This window comes from Typha angustifolia, chromosome 4 (assembly GCF_048772165.1).
Source record: "Typha angustifolia cultivar Huaian chromosome 4, ASM4877216v1, whole genome shotgun sequence".
Lineage (NCBI taxonomy): Eukaryota > Viridiplantae > Streptophyta > Magnoliopsida > Poales > Typhaceae > Typha > Typha angustifolia.
The window spans coordinates 9,447,303-9,463,472 of record NC_133242.1 but is presented as its reverse complement, the minus strand read 5'-3'; the positions used below and the strand labels follow the sequence as shown (position 1 = coordinate 9,463,472).

At 30.6% G+C, this 16,170-nt stretch overlaps 1 protein-coding gene across 1 annotated transcript; it reads left to right on the top strand.

Moving 5' to 3' along the window:
• The first annotated feature begins 10,706 nt into the window (after nt 1-10,706).
• On the top strand, nt 10,707-16,155 carry LOC140758799 (uncharacterized). Its single transcript, XM_073095101.1, has 4 exons — nt 10,707-11,141; nt 14,390-14,535; nt 14,630-14,740; nt 15,304-16,155. Exons 1-4 carry the CDS (start codon nt 10,709-10,711, stop codon nt 15,886-15,888), a joined length of 1,275 nt encoding a protein of 424 aa, XP_072951202.1. The 5' UTR covers nt 10,707-10,708; the 3' UTR covers nt 15,889-16,155.
• Nucleotides 16,156-16,170: the final 15 nt, after the last annotated feature.

The window sequence follows — 16,170 nt, the reverse complement described above, 5'->3', positions numbered from 1 at the left end:
ATCCATCATTAATAAGCGATCTTCCACGAGTACAAAGTCCTGTGTGGGCTACTTTCTCTTATTGCATTTGGAGTGTTTCCTTTTTCATAGAAAGAATACCAACAATGGTTCACCGATTGCAATAACATGTCATCGATTGCAGTAGTAAGTCATAGATCACAACAATATCGCTTTGATTCCACTTATCACATATCAACATTTTAATCAGTTCGCTAGTTCATGCGGCACTACATCTTCTTCACACAGTGGGAGTAAACCTTGAAACAATATAAATAAGAGATAACAAAATAAGAAGAGATGTAGAAAATTGAAGGCAATAGGATTCTCAAAGCTCCTGTCTTTTAATACAATTCTTTCATTACTAGAATTGAATAGCATACATGTAGAGAAGTTATGCTTTTATATAGAGGCAAAAGAGATGTAGATATAGTAGAAAAAATAATTACTAGAAGGCTATAAACATGGCTATATGTCAGTGGCTAGATTTTCTGCGCACAGCAAAGAGGATTGACATTCTCTTCTCCTTTTATTTGTGATCAAAACATATTCTTATTGGTCCATCTCAACCCCTAAGTTATTTTCCGAATAAATGAAGATCATAACTAACGGTTTTGGCTGCCCAAAATTTGCACTTTTTATCTTTACTATCACAACACTCCAGCAAAGAAGATAATTTTATATTTTCCTTAATTACGTCTAGCTTAGTTATCGTGTCATAAACAAATTAATTGAGTTGAGGTAATAAACACGAAAGCGATCCGTTTACTAATCGAATTAGATAGGTTAATTTATTTATAACCCAAACTGAGTAGTCTAAATTCAAATTTATTTAAAGCCAGATTATTGTATCGAATTATCTAGTCAGGTCAATTTTTGCAATTCCGAATATTCGAATCTTGATTCGACAAATATATATATATATATGTAATCATATTCAATTTTTTTATAGAAAAAAATCTACACGTATCCTTTTCGTATCTAGGGCACAAAGATGGGGTTGGGTTGGAGTTAATCAAACCAGCTTCCACACCTATTCTCACCGGTGATTGGAGCTTTCATTGCATTAAGATTCATGAAATGCACTAGCAAATGATTTAGAACAGTCAAGCATACCCTTTTTGAAACCACATTCTCATGTACCCTCTTCAGATAAAAGTAAAAATTAATCTATTATATATATATATATATATATATATGTATCTAAAGTACCTTGTTTCAAAGTCTTCCATGGAGCCAACCAAACGCCGGCAAGTACAAACGACTGCAGGAAATGTATGCAATCGGGGACGCAGGAGATCGGCTGACATACGGGTTACGGAAGGAAATCTATGGGTAAAAGCCTTCCCGCCTTCCCGCCTTCCCGCCTTGTCGATTATACTAACCGATCTCGATGCTCTGCGACAAGATTCCCGCTCTTCCATTTGTTAATTGCGTGCACTCCTGATCCACCAATGAGAGAGCCGACGGTCCAAATTGAACGTGAGTTTCGCACATGCGGGTGGCTCCCACAAGAAGAAGCAGAGGAGTCGTGGATCCACTACTGCCTTTGATCTTTACCTTGGAGCAAATTTGTCAGAAGCACCCTGTATTTAATTTTATTATTATTAGGTTAAAGTTAACTAAGGGTGTTTTTGAGATAATAAAAGCACTAAGCTTTTATTCTGACTCAGCACCTAGGCATCCAATCCGGGGCTGCCAAGTATTCCGTACCGCAGGAATCCAATGTAACTGCTGGAAGGTCAACCAATGTCAACATGATCTATAGTCCAATCTACAATTTTCAGTCCTCTAATTGGGTTTTTTCACATAATTGCCACTTGCAACTTTTAAATAGGAATTTTTATATAATATAAATTGCTTTAAATTGTTCTAAAACTCCCTAATGTTACCTACTATCATAATACAAGAAAAACAAGAAAAGAAAATCTTATTCTTTTTGTTATAAAAATTTAGTGATAAATATTTTACCCTTTAAATTTTCCAAAAATAAAAGAAGGATCTTTAGTCATTTATTTATTTATATATATATATATATATATGAATAAGAAACCCTTTTATCTTCTTTTAATGATACAAATATATTTTTCAACGACAATGATATCAAATAGTAGGTCAAATAATATTTGACAAGTCTTTTAAGAAACTAACTAAAAACACCGAATATCACTCTACCGTGTATGTATTTATAGATCGATCCCTACATTTTGCTTCTGAACTCTAATATGAGTTAAACTAACTGAATGGATAGTCATTATCTATTCTGCCCATTGTTGTTATGCTAAATTTAACTCAGAATATTTTTAGACATAAAAACTAAATATTGAGGTGGACCGTAGAAAAACCTTTATAATGAAGTGTTAATAATAATCAAATTAAAATTTAGGGTGTTTTTTTTAGCATTTATCTTATAGGAACCATCTTGGTAGTAGCTATAAATTAATTATATCATGCATAAATTGGATTGATAATTGATATTTGATCACATAGCAAAGCTGGAAGATTGGCAAAGTGGTGGTGGGCTCACTAATAATATATTTATGGCTCATTTGGGATTCAAGCACAAAGTACATTGTTCATGTGAAAACATAGCTGGCATCCATTGCAATGCATCAAGATAGTGGAATGAATAATTAATTGCACTAACATATCACATACATTGATATACACAGTGCTTTTAATGAGACTATTAACTTCTTTACCTGTGAACTCCATAACCATAAAAATTCCTTTTTAAAAAAAAAGGCAAATTATAATTTACCTTCTTGTGTTTTAAACTTCAACACTATTCTCATGTAGTTTAAATTAAATTCACAACTATTAGATTTTCTATCCAATAGTAATGGTATTTTATCAGCTTAATCATGATTAAGCTATCCTGATCATCTTTGAATAAAGTTAAAACACTTACCTACACTTATACCATGTTTGGATAGAGAGAATAGGAGAGAGAAAGAAGAGAAAGTCTGGAAAGAAAATATTTTTCTCATGATTGGATTAAATTTTGTAGAGAGAAAGGGAGAAAGAAAGAGAAAATAAGAAAATAATAATCTCTGATGATCAATTTTTTTTTCCAACAAAAGTGGAGAGAAATGGAGAGAAAGGAAGAGAAAAAGAAAACATAGACTTTTTTATATTTTAATATTTCAAATATAGTCCTTATTATACTATTTACCTAAATGTTTTAGATTCTATTAACAATTTTAAAGTGGAATAATTATATATTAGATATTATAACTTGTACCTATATTATAGCTTGTGAATAATATAACTCTTCTATATTACTTATATCTTTTATTTTTGTTATCATAACTTTATTTATTTAAAAGAGTAAAGTTATGGATCTTATAGCCTGTTCTAATTTATTTTAATAATTAAAATATTAAATAAAAGAATATAATGATAAATATGTTATTTTATCTTCATTTCTCTCTTTAAATCAAACAAAGTAAACATATTTCTCTTCTCTTCTCTTAATTAGGAAGTTAGTTTATGTTCTTTTGTTTTATCTTCTTCTCTTCTCTTCTATTCTCTCCATCCAAACTAAGTGCTATTGTATTTGACGTATCATCTTTAATAGTAGATAAATGTGATCATTAGGCGGGTAGGGTCAGGCCGGGCTAGAATATTCTAGTTCATTATCGCCCACTAGCCCATTAGATATTGGGCTTGTGTTAGGTATAATGTGATTAACATAATATATTAAAAATAAAAAAATATTATATCTTATTGGGCTGAGTTTAATGGGCTCACATGAAGATATTTTAGTTATCTTCCATTGTTCATAGTTATATATATTGATATATAGTTTACTAAATATCCAATATGAGACTAAAAAAATTATAGAAATATGTATGCATTATGGATCGGGCCATAGATGAGAGTAGTATATTGGGCTATCGGGTTGGGCCAAGTGGGCAAAGGCTTAACCTATGCTGTTCACTATCATCTTGGGATTGGATCAGACTAGGCCTAAATCAGGCTCGGGCCGAGCTTAGCTCGATTAAAATCGGGCAGCTCGGGCCTAATGATCATGTCTAATTAGTAGATGGATTATTTTAGCTATTGCAATACATTTAAATTAACTAGAAAACTAAGAATATGTTTAATACTAGTAAGTAAAGTTTAATGAAGTGATTGACTTCACTAAAGTGACTTTTTTCAAAGAAAGGAAGTCAAAAAAAGGAATTAAAATAATTTTGGTACGCAAAAAGAAAATCACTTCGTTGATTTATTATCAAACATTGAAAATAAAAAAGTTTCTAAAAGTGCGTGCTTTATTTTTCTCACTTTCTAGCAACCAAATACTCTCTAATTCAAACTGTTCACTTAAATAGGTTGAAAGTTCTACCAAAAAAAAGATTAGAAGAACAAATACAGATATGACCAATTTAATAATTGAATTAGACAAATTGACTCATTCATGACCAAAACTCGATATATTAAACTATTTGCATTTGAAATAAATGATTAAAAACTCAATTAGTTTGTAGTATTTTCTTTGGTATCACTAAAGAGTGAAATATCAATAGGCTTAAGCACAATCTTCGATTGTGCAGTTTTGCTTATTACAACTAACCTTATTTCACAACTTCAATATATATATATATATATATATATATAATTGGATGGCAATCTATTAACATATCAAATTACTCTTTTTTTAATGAAATAAACTAATCACGTTAAGGTGGTCTATATTTAGACCTCTATTTAATTGATATTAAAATATTGAGTTTTGATATCTTGTAAAGTATCATGTAATTATCATTTCTAGTTAAGCTTGACATAATTTAAACCAGTTCAAGTTATATTGTCAGTTTCATTCAAGTAAATAACAATAAGTATATTTTTATTTTTTTTTAAGTAAACTTAATAAAATTTTAACAATTAGTTACATTTGAGAGGTAATTATATAAAAGGTAAAAATTCAAATGAGTAGTTATGTAAAAACAAAGTGTTTTAAAAGATAATAAAGCAAACATCAACTTTAATAATATATACACAAATATTATATTTTAGAAGGGTGTAATACACAAAAAAATATTTTCAAATTTTGGTTAGGTATATTAGATTTTGATGAGCTTGCAAATTAAGTTTTAAATTTATGTTTTCTCTATAATAGCTTGCAAAAAAGATAGCTTTTAAGATCATATGGTGCATAGTGCACAAGGCTTAAAAATATATAACTTAGAGTGGAATAAATATTGCTTTAACTCTATTATAATTATAAAATGGTTGATGATGGTTTGAGATTATATTTATGTAAATATTAGGAAATAAATTTACCGTCATTCTATTATTACTCAGTTAATTATTGTGTTTATTCATTATTTTCATAACATTTATAATATCCAAATATAGCTAATATTTAATTTTTTATTATTTTTAAATTAATTATATGATATAATTTTCTAATTGATTAATTTAATTTTCTATTTGTTTTATATGCATAATACTTTTTTTTGATTAATCATGAGTCTTTAGAATAATCATAAACTATGTATAGATTAATTCTCCCTAGTATATAAGTTAGACATATAAGTCAGCCATTTTAGGAAATGACTATAAATTGGTCATCATAAACAATAATGGGCCAAAATAGTATGACCATATATGCATAATTATTTTAAATATTTTTATAATAAAATTTATAGTTGTGAGTGCTTAAAGCCGCAACCTCTTATCACATGTTGATACATCGCCGCTACTATATCTTAGTAATGAGCATATGTAATATTTATTTAGAAGGCTATATGTCAATAAATTCTTATCCATTATTATTTTTTTTATTTTTAGAGTGGGACAATAATATAATGAACAATTTGGATAGATTTAAAATTGACTTATTTTAATATTAGATTTTCCCAAACAATGATGAAAAAAATGGTTGATAGTGATAGTTGAACTTTTTACTTACTAATCTTATTTCATCGAAATGATATTTTTGTAACAAAGCATGATGCTATGAAATTTATGTTTTAGGTTCAATTCCTCCTTATAATAAGTGTACTGAAAAGTTTATACATATATTACGTAATATTATATTATGTATAGTATATGATCGTGATATTGATAAAATAATAAACTCATTTGAGCCTTATATCTTGAGATGAATCTTATATTGTTTAACCAACTTATTCTATGAGCTCCAAAGAATAATAATAATAATAAAATTCATATATATCTCATGTTCTTATTTATTATAAGAGTTAATTAGTTATAAAAGCAATAATTTAACATCGATAATTTGACTAAGATATAATGGTTCCATTGTAACCAAACTTTTCATGTTCCATATTGACATACTTATTGAAAATAAAACACCTAATAAGAGAACTAAAAGAGATCTTATTACTTATTGAAGTGACTGATACTTGTATTATGACATTATAATAGTTTTGAGTTTCTTGTGAAAATTATTGATGATAACTTGAAATTTGATTTTAAGGTTAATTCAAAGCAATATAATTAGTTAATTATTTTTATTTTATTTTATGTTTGCATAGACAACTTATTATCTTGCTATGTGATAACTATTTGGTTATTGTATAATTTATTATCTTTTCATGTATATAATTCAAATGTAGTTAATCTTCTCTTTTTATTGTTTTTGAACACTTATGAATCTTTTCTCAAAGAATATATATAATTTTTAGTAATAGTTTTTCAATATGTAATATGTTTTGAATTCATAGAAATACATAAGAATTCTTAATATCTTGAGAGTGTAATTAATGAATGATTATTAGTAATTAAACAATGTAATCACTATATTAAGGAATAATTAGAATGGTACTCCTTATGCGAGTAAGAAAGTCACATGTTTAATTTTAAATATAAATGTCTATAAAAAAGTATGAAAAAATATTTTAAAGAAGGCTCCATATTCTTTGGCTTAGTTCGGTGACTCAATACTATGTTGGCTTAGAAGAGTGGTTACACAACCCAATAATTTAGAGTTTGAATTAGATAATTCGATGTTTTGATTAAAGTCTTCCTATGACAGAGTTATTGAGAGGGCTGACTCTTTGTTTAGCCTATGACTAACCTAAAGGTTCTTAAATGATAAAATTATATAATTTTTTAGACTATTTTACTGTATTTTCTTGGGTGTAGAAAAAAAATGCAAATTACAAATAAAAATAATCTTATTTGTATAAAATTAATCTTTTTGCCATCAATGATTTTTTATTACAATATTGATATAGATTTATTTGTTTATTTAAAAAGATATGGTTGAACATTTGACTCAGTATTGTGACATATTTATCTTATTTAATATTGGATGAAAGTGATTGGATATACAAAATTTAAGTATTTCTATCTAATATAACTGATATATATAATTTTCATATATATTTCATATGTAAATTTACACAAGGATAAATCTCTGTAATATAGAAACTAACGATAAGTATTTGACGTTAATAGATATGGCTGACTAATCTATAAAAAATCATGAAATTATTAAAGAAATAAACAATCATAAAAATAGTAAAGGCGATCATATTTTTCTCTCATTTGATTGAAATAAAATTAGATATTTTTGAGCCAGTCATCTTCAATTATAAAAACCAAATGGGATATCATATTGCTTACTTTTCTATATTTATATAAATAATAATTTCACTTAGACCTTTCAAACTATCACACGCACCCCATAAACTAAGAAATATATATATATATATACCCCATTGAACTAAGAAAAAAAACTATATGGACACTTAAACCAAAATTTTCTGGATAACAGGGTGTGTGGTAACAAAAAGTTTATGAAGTATATATAAAAAATAGTGATAGTTCACGAGGTCTAAGTGAAATTATTATTTTATATAATATGTCCCAACATTCACACCTTAGGCATAAAGAGATATAAACATAGGATCAAGGCTTCAAAGCTCCTATTTTTCATAAAAAATTATTATCTTATGGTAAAATAAAATTCCACTTCATCAAAGTAGTAATATTTATATAAAGCACAAATTCGATATGGATTTATCCATGTAGGTTTGTATAGATATTCATTAGATACACACCAATGTATTGATTACACATATCTAAAATTGTTCACTTACCCACACCCCTAGAAATATAAACAAAAGATTAAGGCTTCAAATTTTTTATTTTTCATTAAAAACTATTATCTTATAGTGAAATAAAATTTCATCTCACCAAAGTAACAATATTCATATAGAGTATAGATTCGATGTGGGTTGATCCATGTAGGTCTATCTAGATATTTATTAGATATACCCAATGTATTGATCAAATGTATCTAATAACTCCGATTATGTTTAAAAGGAAATATAAAAGGGTCATAGAATTTAATTAGGTAAAATTGAAATTGTCGAATGCGTATAAAAAATGTATTGATGTGTATTTAATACCTTGCTTAGACCAACCTGCATAAAGTCAGCCTACACTAAATCCCAACACTAATTGAACATAGTTTTGATTTAGATTAATTTGTGCGGGTTTGTTTGAACGTCTTAAAATACGTCAATACATCGATTGCATGCATTTGATGGCGACAATCACGCTCAAAAGGAAATAAAAAGTGGTATGAAATTGAAGTAAGTGAAATTAAAATTACTGAATATGTTAGTGCATATTTAATAGCTCATTCAGACTAAACTGTACAAAATCAACCTACACTTTAAATCCTAATACAGTGTGATTTTGGTATGGGCTGATCAATGCAAATCTATTTGGGAGTTTCTTGGATGCATACCAATGCATCGATTACACACATTTAACAATCTCATTCATAAATAAAAGAAATATAAAAATATCATAGAATTTAAATGACTAAGATTAAAAAGAAATATAAAATTGTACCCATTAGATACACACCAACGTATTGATTACACGTATCTAACTCTGATCATGCTTGAAATGGAATAAAGAGGGGTCATAAAATTTAATTGAGTAGGATTGAAACCGTCGAATGTGCATGACAAATATGTTAGTGTGTATTTAATAGCTCTCTCAGTATAACTTGCACAAAATCAGTCTACTGAATCTTAACACTAATAGAGCATAATTTTGATATAGGCTGATTTATGTGGGTTTCTTCCAGCGTCTTTCGAAAGTACGTCAATGCATTAATTGCACGTATTTGATTGTTAGTGTCACGGTCAAAAAGAAATTAAAAGTGCCATAAAATTTAAGTGAGATTAAATTGCCGAATGTGCATGAGTAATGTGTTGGTGCGTATCTAATAGCTTATTTAAACTGACTTGCATAAGATCGGCCTACACTAAATCTCAATCCTAATAAAGTGTGGTTTCGATATGGGCTGATCTATATATGTCTATTCAGAAGTTTATTGGATGTATGCTAGTTTATCAATTACATATATTTGATAATCTTAATTATGATTAAAAGTAAATATAAAATGATCATAAAATTTAAATGACTAAGATTAAAATCGTCTACATAACTAATGTATTAGTACACATCTGACAGTTTGCCTAGATTGACCTATACAAGGTTAGTCTATGCCAAATCTTAACTCTAATAGAGCATAATTTTAATATGGGTTAATTCATACGGGTTTATTTATGCGTTTCTTGGATACACATTAATTTATCTATAATGACTCCAGTTACGCTAGAAGAGACATAAAATTTAAGTGAGTATAATTTTAATTAATGTTAATGTGGTTTGATATTATCACCTTAGTCTAAGAATATTTGCACAAAAAATAACTTTTTAGTTTTCGAACTAGTAAATATAGGTTCTTATACACATCTCTTATGTAAATTATGTATATATCGCTATAAAAAATGTGCATCTAGTATTAAAAATGAACTCATTTTAAGAGTTCAATTTTAAAATAAAACCTAATAACTTTGTTAGTATAGAATATAGTTAAAATAGGAATAACAATTCCTATTTGTTACTACCACCGTGAGAGATTTATTATATAAATAACTATTCTCATATTCACTAATATTTAAAAATAATAGTGTAATAATTATATTTAATATGATATAAAATAAAGTAAAAGAAAGTAAAATATTTATGTTTTGTGAAATTATAATAAATATTATTTAATTTGATATAAAATAGATCGATGAGATAGATATCGTGAGTAAATTAGTAATTAGTTAATGTGTGACATAACATATAATCTTAATAAATATATTTTTTTTAATAGAATTTTATGATTAATGGTTATATCAATTAAATACTACGTTATTAATAATTTTTAATATCTATATTTATATTTAAGTATATACAATTAAAATTATATTTAATAATAATAATTATACCTTTTAAAATGTGCTTACTTTTATAAAATATTAAATTATTGAAATTTATGCTGTTTAAATTAAATTTTATTATTTAGTATAAAATAAAAATATATGATAGGACGGACTAGGGATGAGTGATAAATTATGATGAGAAAAAAAACGGTAATGAATTATGATAAGATATTTAAAAGAGACAAAAAATAAGTGATAAATTATAATAAAATATTTGAGAGAGATTGGAGTCAAATTAGGATAAATTGGTAATTAGATTAGTGTGTAGTATAAAATATATTTTTGATAAATAATACTTATATTTTAAAATATAATAATTATGATATTTAGATGTTATTTTGAAATCTTATTCCTGAAGTGAACCGGGATCAGTGAAGCCCCTGGCCGGCCTTTGCCTCTATGTCCAAGCCCAAGTACTTTTAATGTTTTAAATGTACATGGCTAGTCTCATGCCCTTGGCAAGAAGCGGAAAAATGGCGTCTTGGGCTTGCTCTCGATGCACCTTCCTCAATCCTCCCTCCCAGAAATCCACCTGCCAAATCTGCCTCTCTCCCTCCCTTCCTCCTCTCTCCTCCTCATCTTCTCCTTCTTCGTCCTCTTCTTCCTCTCTTCGTTGGTCTTGCCGTGCCTGCACCTTCTCCAACACCCCGGCATCAACCTCTTGCGAGGTCTGCGGCACCAGGGTCGCTTCCTCCTCCACATTTTACGACGTTGGTCTCGACCCAGATGAGCTCTCCGACCCCTCCGTCGGTTCCGTCTTCCTCCCGCTCCAGCGATGCAGCCGTAAGCGCCGGGCGGCACTGCTTGATGGGTCTGATCGCCATCAGGAGAAGGTAGCAAGTAAGGAGGAAGTAACGTCTTTGGATTTAGGTGGGTCTTTTCTTTTCCTTGTCGTTTTTGTCATTGCTTTATTTTTATATTTTTTTGTAGATAGAACAAGTTGCTTTCTTTGATATGGAGATTGGGGGAAAATGGGATGGGCGGGCAATTGAGTGCTGACTGAAAGGTGTATTTTTCTAGTAAGCATAATTGAGTTCCACCATATTTAAGGATGGGTTTGAAGTAATTCTATGGCTGGGCTTGTTCATGTTGCTATCTTTGCTGTAATTGGCGAGAAATAGCTGGTCTACTATGGCTTTGAAATTGTAAAGTAGTTTCTACTTTTAGTCCTAGAAGAAAGCAAGAAAAGCCTTTATTGAGATGGAATAAGAATGAAGGTGCATTGCAGAAGATAGAGACAATGGAACAATTGATTTAAGAATGACCGGTAAGGGTTTATCTTGAATGTTTGCATGTTAGGAAATTCTATTGAGAATGGCCTCCAAGTGGCAAGTTGAAGCATATGTGTTGTTTCAATAGATTAATTGTTATAAAGCATGGATGTTCTGTACTGGTCTAGTAAAAAAAAAACATCCAATGGTATAATGGGCATTATATGCTAATAGAAAATAGATACTTTTGATTGTTTTAAGAAATTTCCAAGTGTAAGAAATCTGTAGAGTCTAGAGACGCATTATATCCCAAGGTACTCAGATAATGTAGACTTCAAAATTGGAGGAGCACAATTGTTTTCATTTTTCTGAAGGCCTGAAATGGTCTTTTAGGGAAGAACTTGTATACAATTCTGGACCAATTTATGAGGGATTTTTGTTCTCACATTATCCTCTATTCTATCGAGAAAGCTTCTCCTTTTCTTTCAGTCAGAACTTATATTCTTTTTAATGAAGAACTATTGAATTACGTGAAACTTTTGCAACGTGTTGTTTTAAGAAAGTTTGAGTTTTTGCCCATTCATGTAAATGCTGGACCTTTTTTTTTTTTTTTAATTCTACCTTCCTTTGTAATTAGATAGCATGATTCATAGAAACTTAGTAAGTAAAGGTATCAGATCAATTCTACATAGAATTGATATCAAGTAGATAATTTGGTCTGAATATAATTCTGTTCCACTACAACTCGTTTATAATTGTAGCTCAAGAAAAGTATTTGTTATTGTCTTAGATCATCAACATAAGAAAAATCTATCACCATCCACTTTATCACTCGGCAATCCACCTTAGATGGAGCATGACTAGGATCTGGTTTGTTTTGCCTAGGTGTTTGCCTTGATAATTTTTATTGTAGGTTGCCTTTGATATCAAACTAGTTGTAAATGTTGCCAGAATTGTGGATTTCAATGGCTTGTTATGGTTTTAAGTAGCAACGCAATAGTTTTTTTTATTGATTTTATGTATTATTTTTAAATTTTTTTAAAAAACTATCTGCTTAGTGCCTAGACATCAAGTGACATCTTGTCTTCCCATCCACCTGCTTACAATTTCTTAAACCTTGACCCTCATTTTCGTAAAATTGGTTTGGCTATAGAGCGCTTCCAGAAGTCGGGAGACCTCCATTGTAAAGTTATCATATTTTTACATTTTTATATCAAATCATATCAATTGCCAGTCTCTAAATACTGATGTCAAATTATTAGCTAGATTTGAGACAGACAATTAAATTTCATGAACAGTTGTAAACCAAATTTCAAGTAGTCACGTCATTTCAAGGAAAAAAGCTTTTAGATGTCATTCATAGCATCTGAGATACTTAAATGTGAGTAAGTTTCTCTTTCCTCCTGAAAATTTTTAGCTAAGACACACCAATGGGGTTCGGATATAATTCTATTCAAATTGTAAATATCATCATCATATTATACATATGTTCTAGTGCAATCAATCAGGGTGGATGTGACCCTTGTATGATGTCCTCCACAAAGAGGATCATGTTAATTGACAATGCAAATGGAAAACAGTAGCAAAAAATATGGCCTTCTAGTCCAAATGACCATTAGCTTTATTTCACTGCAGAGGGCACAGGGTTCAGAATGGATCTTTGGCCACATTTTGCTTCATCAACAAATATAGTTCGAATAAATTTTAATTCCTCTATTATTTTGTTATTTGGAGGGTGTCACATCCAAAGTGGTCATGAGTTTGAGTGTTGGAAAGAACCTATTCAGTAAAAATGGTAAGGATATATACATCTAGCCTCTGCAGAACTCGTGTTAGCATGAACATTGTGCACTGATCAATCTTTCTTCACTATTGTTCTGTTGTTGCATGGAATAGGTGATTAGCACAAGTACTCACTGGAAACTAGGATAATACAAAGATGACGTAGTATGAGTTACATTGCTATTCACTTTCTTTAGCACAAAGAGCAGATAACTATGGCAATGACACCTGCAGCCATCTTAACTGTATTGATCAACTTGGGATTAGGGCTTTCCTAGTTTAACAAAATCTCAACTTTGCCATTTTCTTGCTCTGTCCAAAGTAGTCCTGCTTGTATGGCTAACTAAGACAAAATCACCTATTACACTGTAGCTTTTCCAGGTAAATTTGCCTTAGTAAGGATTACTCGACAGATTTCCTGTTTCAGATGAAACAATCTAAAATAGGCCATACTGGTTCCTTTTTCTGTAGATTGTTCGGGCCAAATTTGGGATTCTGGCCTGCACATTACCCACCAATGACGTCAGAACTCCTGGCCTATTGGATCTACTGCAATGTAGTAAAGAAACAAGAGAAAAAAAAATTTAGTGCACAAAATACTTATAGATAACAGGGTTATATGACCACTTGCACCCCTAATGCGGTCAGAGCCACAGGTTTGGCTCATGCAACAAAGGAGGGGTCTTCAAAAGTTCCTCTAGACATGAAATAAAATTTAGAAGAAATATAGATGTCTGTTTTAATTTAGGTAGTTGTCTTGATCACTAGGCAACAATAAGGGAAGGTGTCAAACAGAAGACAAGATAGTGAGATTCATTACTGTTGTGACTGCTGAGCATACATAATATATGACAATGCCCACATTTGTACTTTCCTTTATCTTGCAAACTTGGACTGTTGTTCATGAATTGGCCTAATCAACATCTTGTTCAGGCCTGTACTTTCTTTCGCAATTTGATGGAACATAAACCATTAGTACCATCTATGTGATAATATCTTGCACATTTAAATTATTCAGCACAGCTTCTGAAAATTTGAAATTTGAATTGACTGTTTCTGATGTTTTTCTATGCTGAAAGCTACTGTTGCTATTATACTCTCAAGTTGGTCAGCTTTATAATTTAGGAAATACCAACCTCAGTTTGGCTAAGAGCACATTTAAAATCATGAGCTACAATGTCTGGTTTCGTGAAGATCTGGAGGTTTACAGGAGAATGGAAACCCTTGGCAACCTTATTCAGCAACATACACCTGATGTTGTGTGTTTCCAGGTCTGTCTTAGTTTTGAACTATACCTCAAGAAGACTTGCATATTCCTCTGACATGATGCTTGATCTTTTTATTACCATGGTTAACATATTGCAGGAAGTGACCCCAAATATCTATCGTCTTTTTCAAGGCTCAAACTGGTGGAGAGAATACCAATGCTCACTGCCACATGAAACTGCAGCTGAGACACCATATTTCTGCATGCAGGTTTGATTTTCATATTGGTCTTGCAGTCGAGGATTCTTATGATTTTGCAGTAGTATAGGTCATTCAGAGTTATTCATTATGTGGTTTGTTCTGTTCATCATCTGTTTCATAATTCCTTTTGTATATTGGCCATTTAGGACTAGCTCATTCCCAGTACATTTGGGAATTGGTCATTTTATACCTATTTTCTCACCGTTGGGAGAACGAAAACTTAGAATGATATTTTGGAAATGATGTCATTTGTGGAATACAATTTACAAGCATGATTCGGCTTCTATTCATAAGTGTTACTTTTGTCTTTCTTTAAGTACACATCTTTAGCTTCTTATTGACTTGAAGAGAAAATGTGCAGACTTGAGAACATTGTCTTATTCTGAGGTTAATGTTATTCAACTACTGAAAGCTATTTCTTATATTCCAAAATAATTTGTTCTTACCAACCAAACTGACTGTTAAAATTATCCTTTCTTTTAAAGATTTTTCAGAGTGTTTTTATTCTTATAGGCAATTGCATTGAAAGGTATTTTAGGATTGTGAGTATGAAAGACCTCTACTGGTTGCAGATGAGCAAGTTGCCTATAAAATCATTTAGCAGCAAACCATTCATGAATTCTGTGATGGGTAGAGAGTTGTGCTTAGCTGATATCGAAATCAGAGATGGGAAAAACTTACTCATAGCTACAAGCCATCTAGAGAGCCCCTGTCCTGCCCCTCCTCGCTGGGATCAGATGTACAGCAAGGAACGCGTAGCTCAGGCGAATGAATCCCTTAACCATCTCCAAGGCTCACCTAATGTTATATTTGCTGGTGACATGAACTGGGATGACAAACTAGATGGCCCTTTTCCCCTACCGGAGGGGTGGATTGATGCTTGGATGGAGCTAAAGCCTGGAGAAAATGGTTGGACTTACGATACCAAGGCCAACCGCATGTTATCAGCCAATCGGACATTGCAGAAGAGATTGGACCGATTCATATGTAACTTGCAGGATTTCAAGATTGAAAGCATCCAAATGATTGGAATGGAAGCAATACCTGGACTTTCTTATTGTAAGGAGAAGAGAGTTCGGGGAGAGTTGCAGAATCTGGTGCTTCCTGTTTTGCCTAGCGATCACTTTGGCTTGCTTTTGACCATTTCCAGCTTGTGATATCGCATGGTAACAAACTCTGAATACTGATATATTCTGTAAACATAGTTCTATAGTATGTCATTTTGGTTTCGCCATCATTCCTTATAGTCGGATTAAGCTGATAGTTGTCTCATTTTGGAAAATCTGAATGATGGGAAGTCCTGTAACTAGACCTAGTTATTGTTCTTATACTGCTATCACGTTCTGTTAAACGTCCGCTGCAATGTGAAGTGATTCATGTGTTCATGACAACAAATGCAATATTTAAGTCCTTGTCTACCTTCTTAAAATGCAATATGT

Bases quoted from the DNA above. Each gene is read 5' to 3' on its own strand.
- LOC140758799 (XM_073095101.1), top strand. From the start codon at position 10,709: ATGGCTAGTCTCATGCCCTTGGCAAGAAGCGGAAAAATGGCGTCTTGG. The intron at 14,536-14,629 runs GTCTGTCTTAGT...AACATATTGCAG, and splicing joins CTGATGTTGTGTGTTTCCAG to GAAGTGACCCCAAATATCTA. The intron at 14,741-15,303 runs GTTTGATTTTCA...TACTGGTTGCAG, and splicing joins CACCATATTTCTGCATGCAG to ATGAGCAAGTTGCCTATAAA.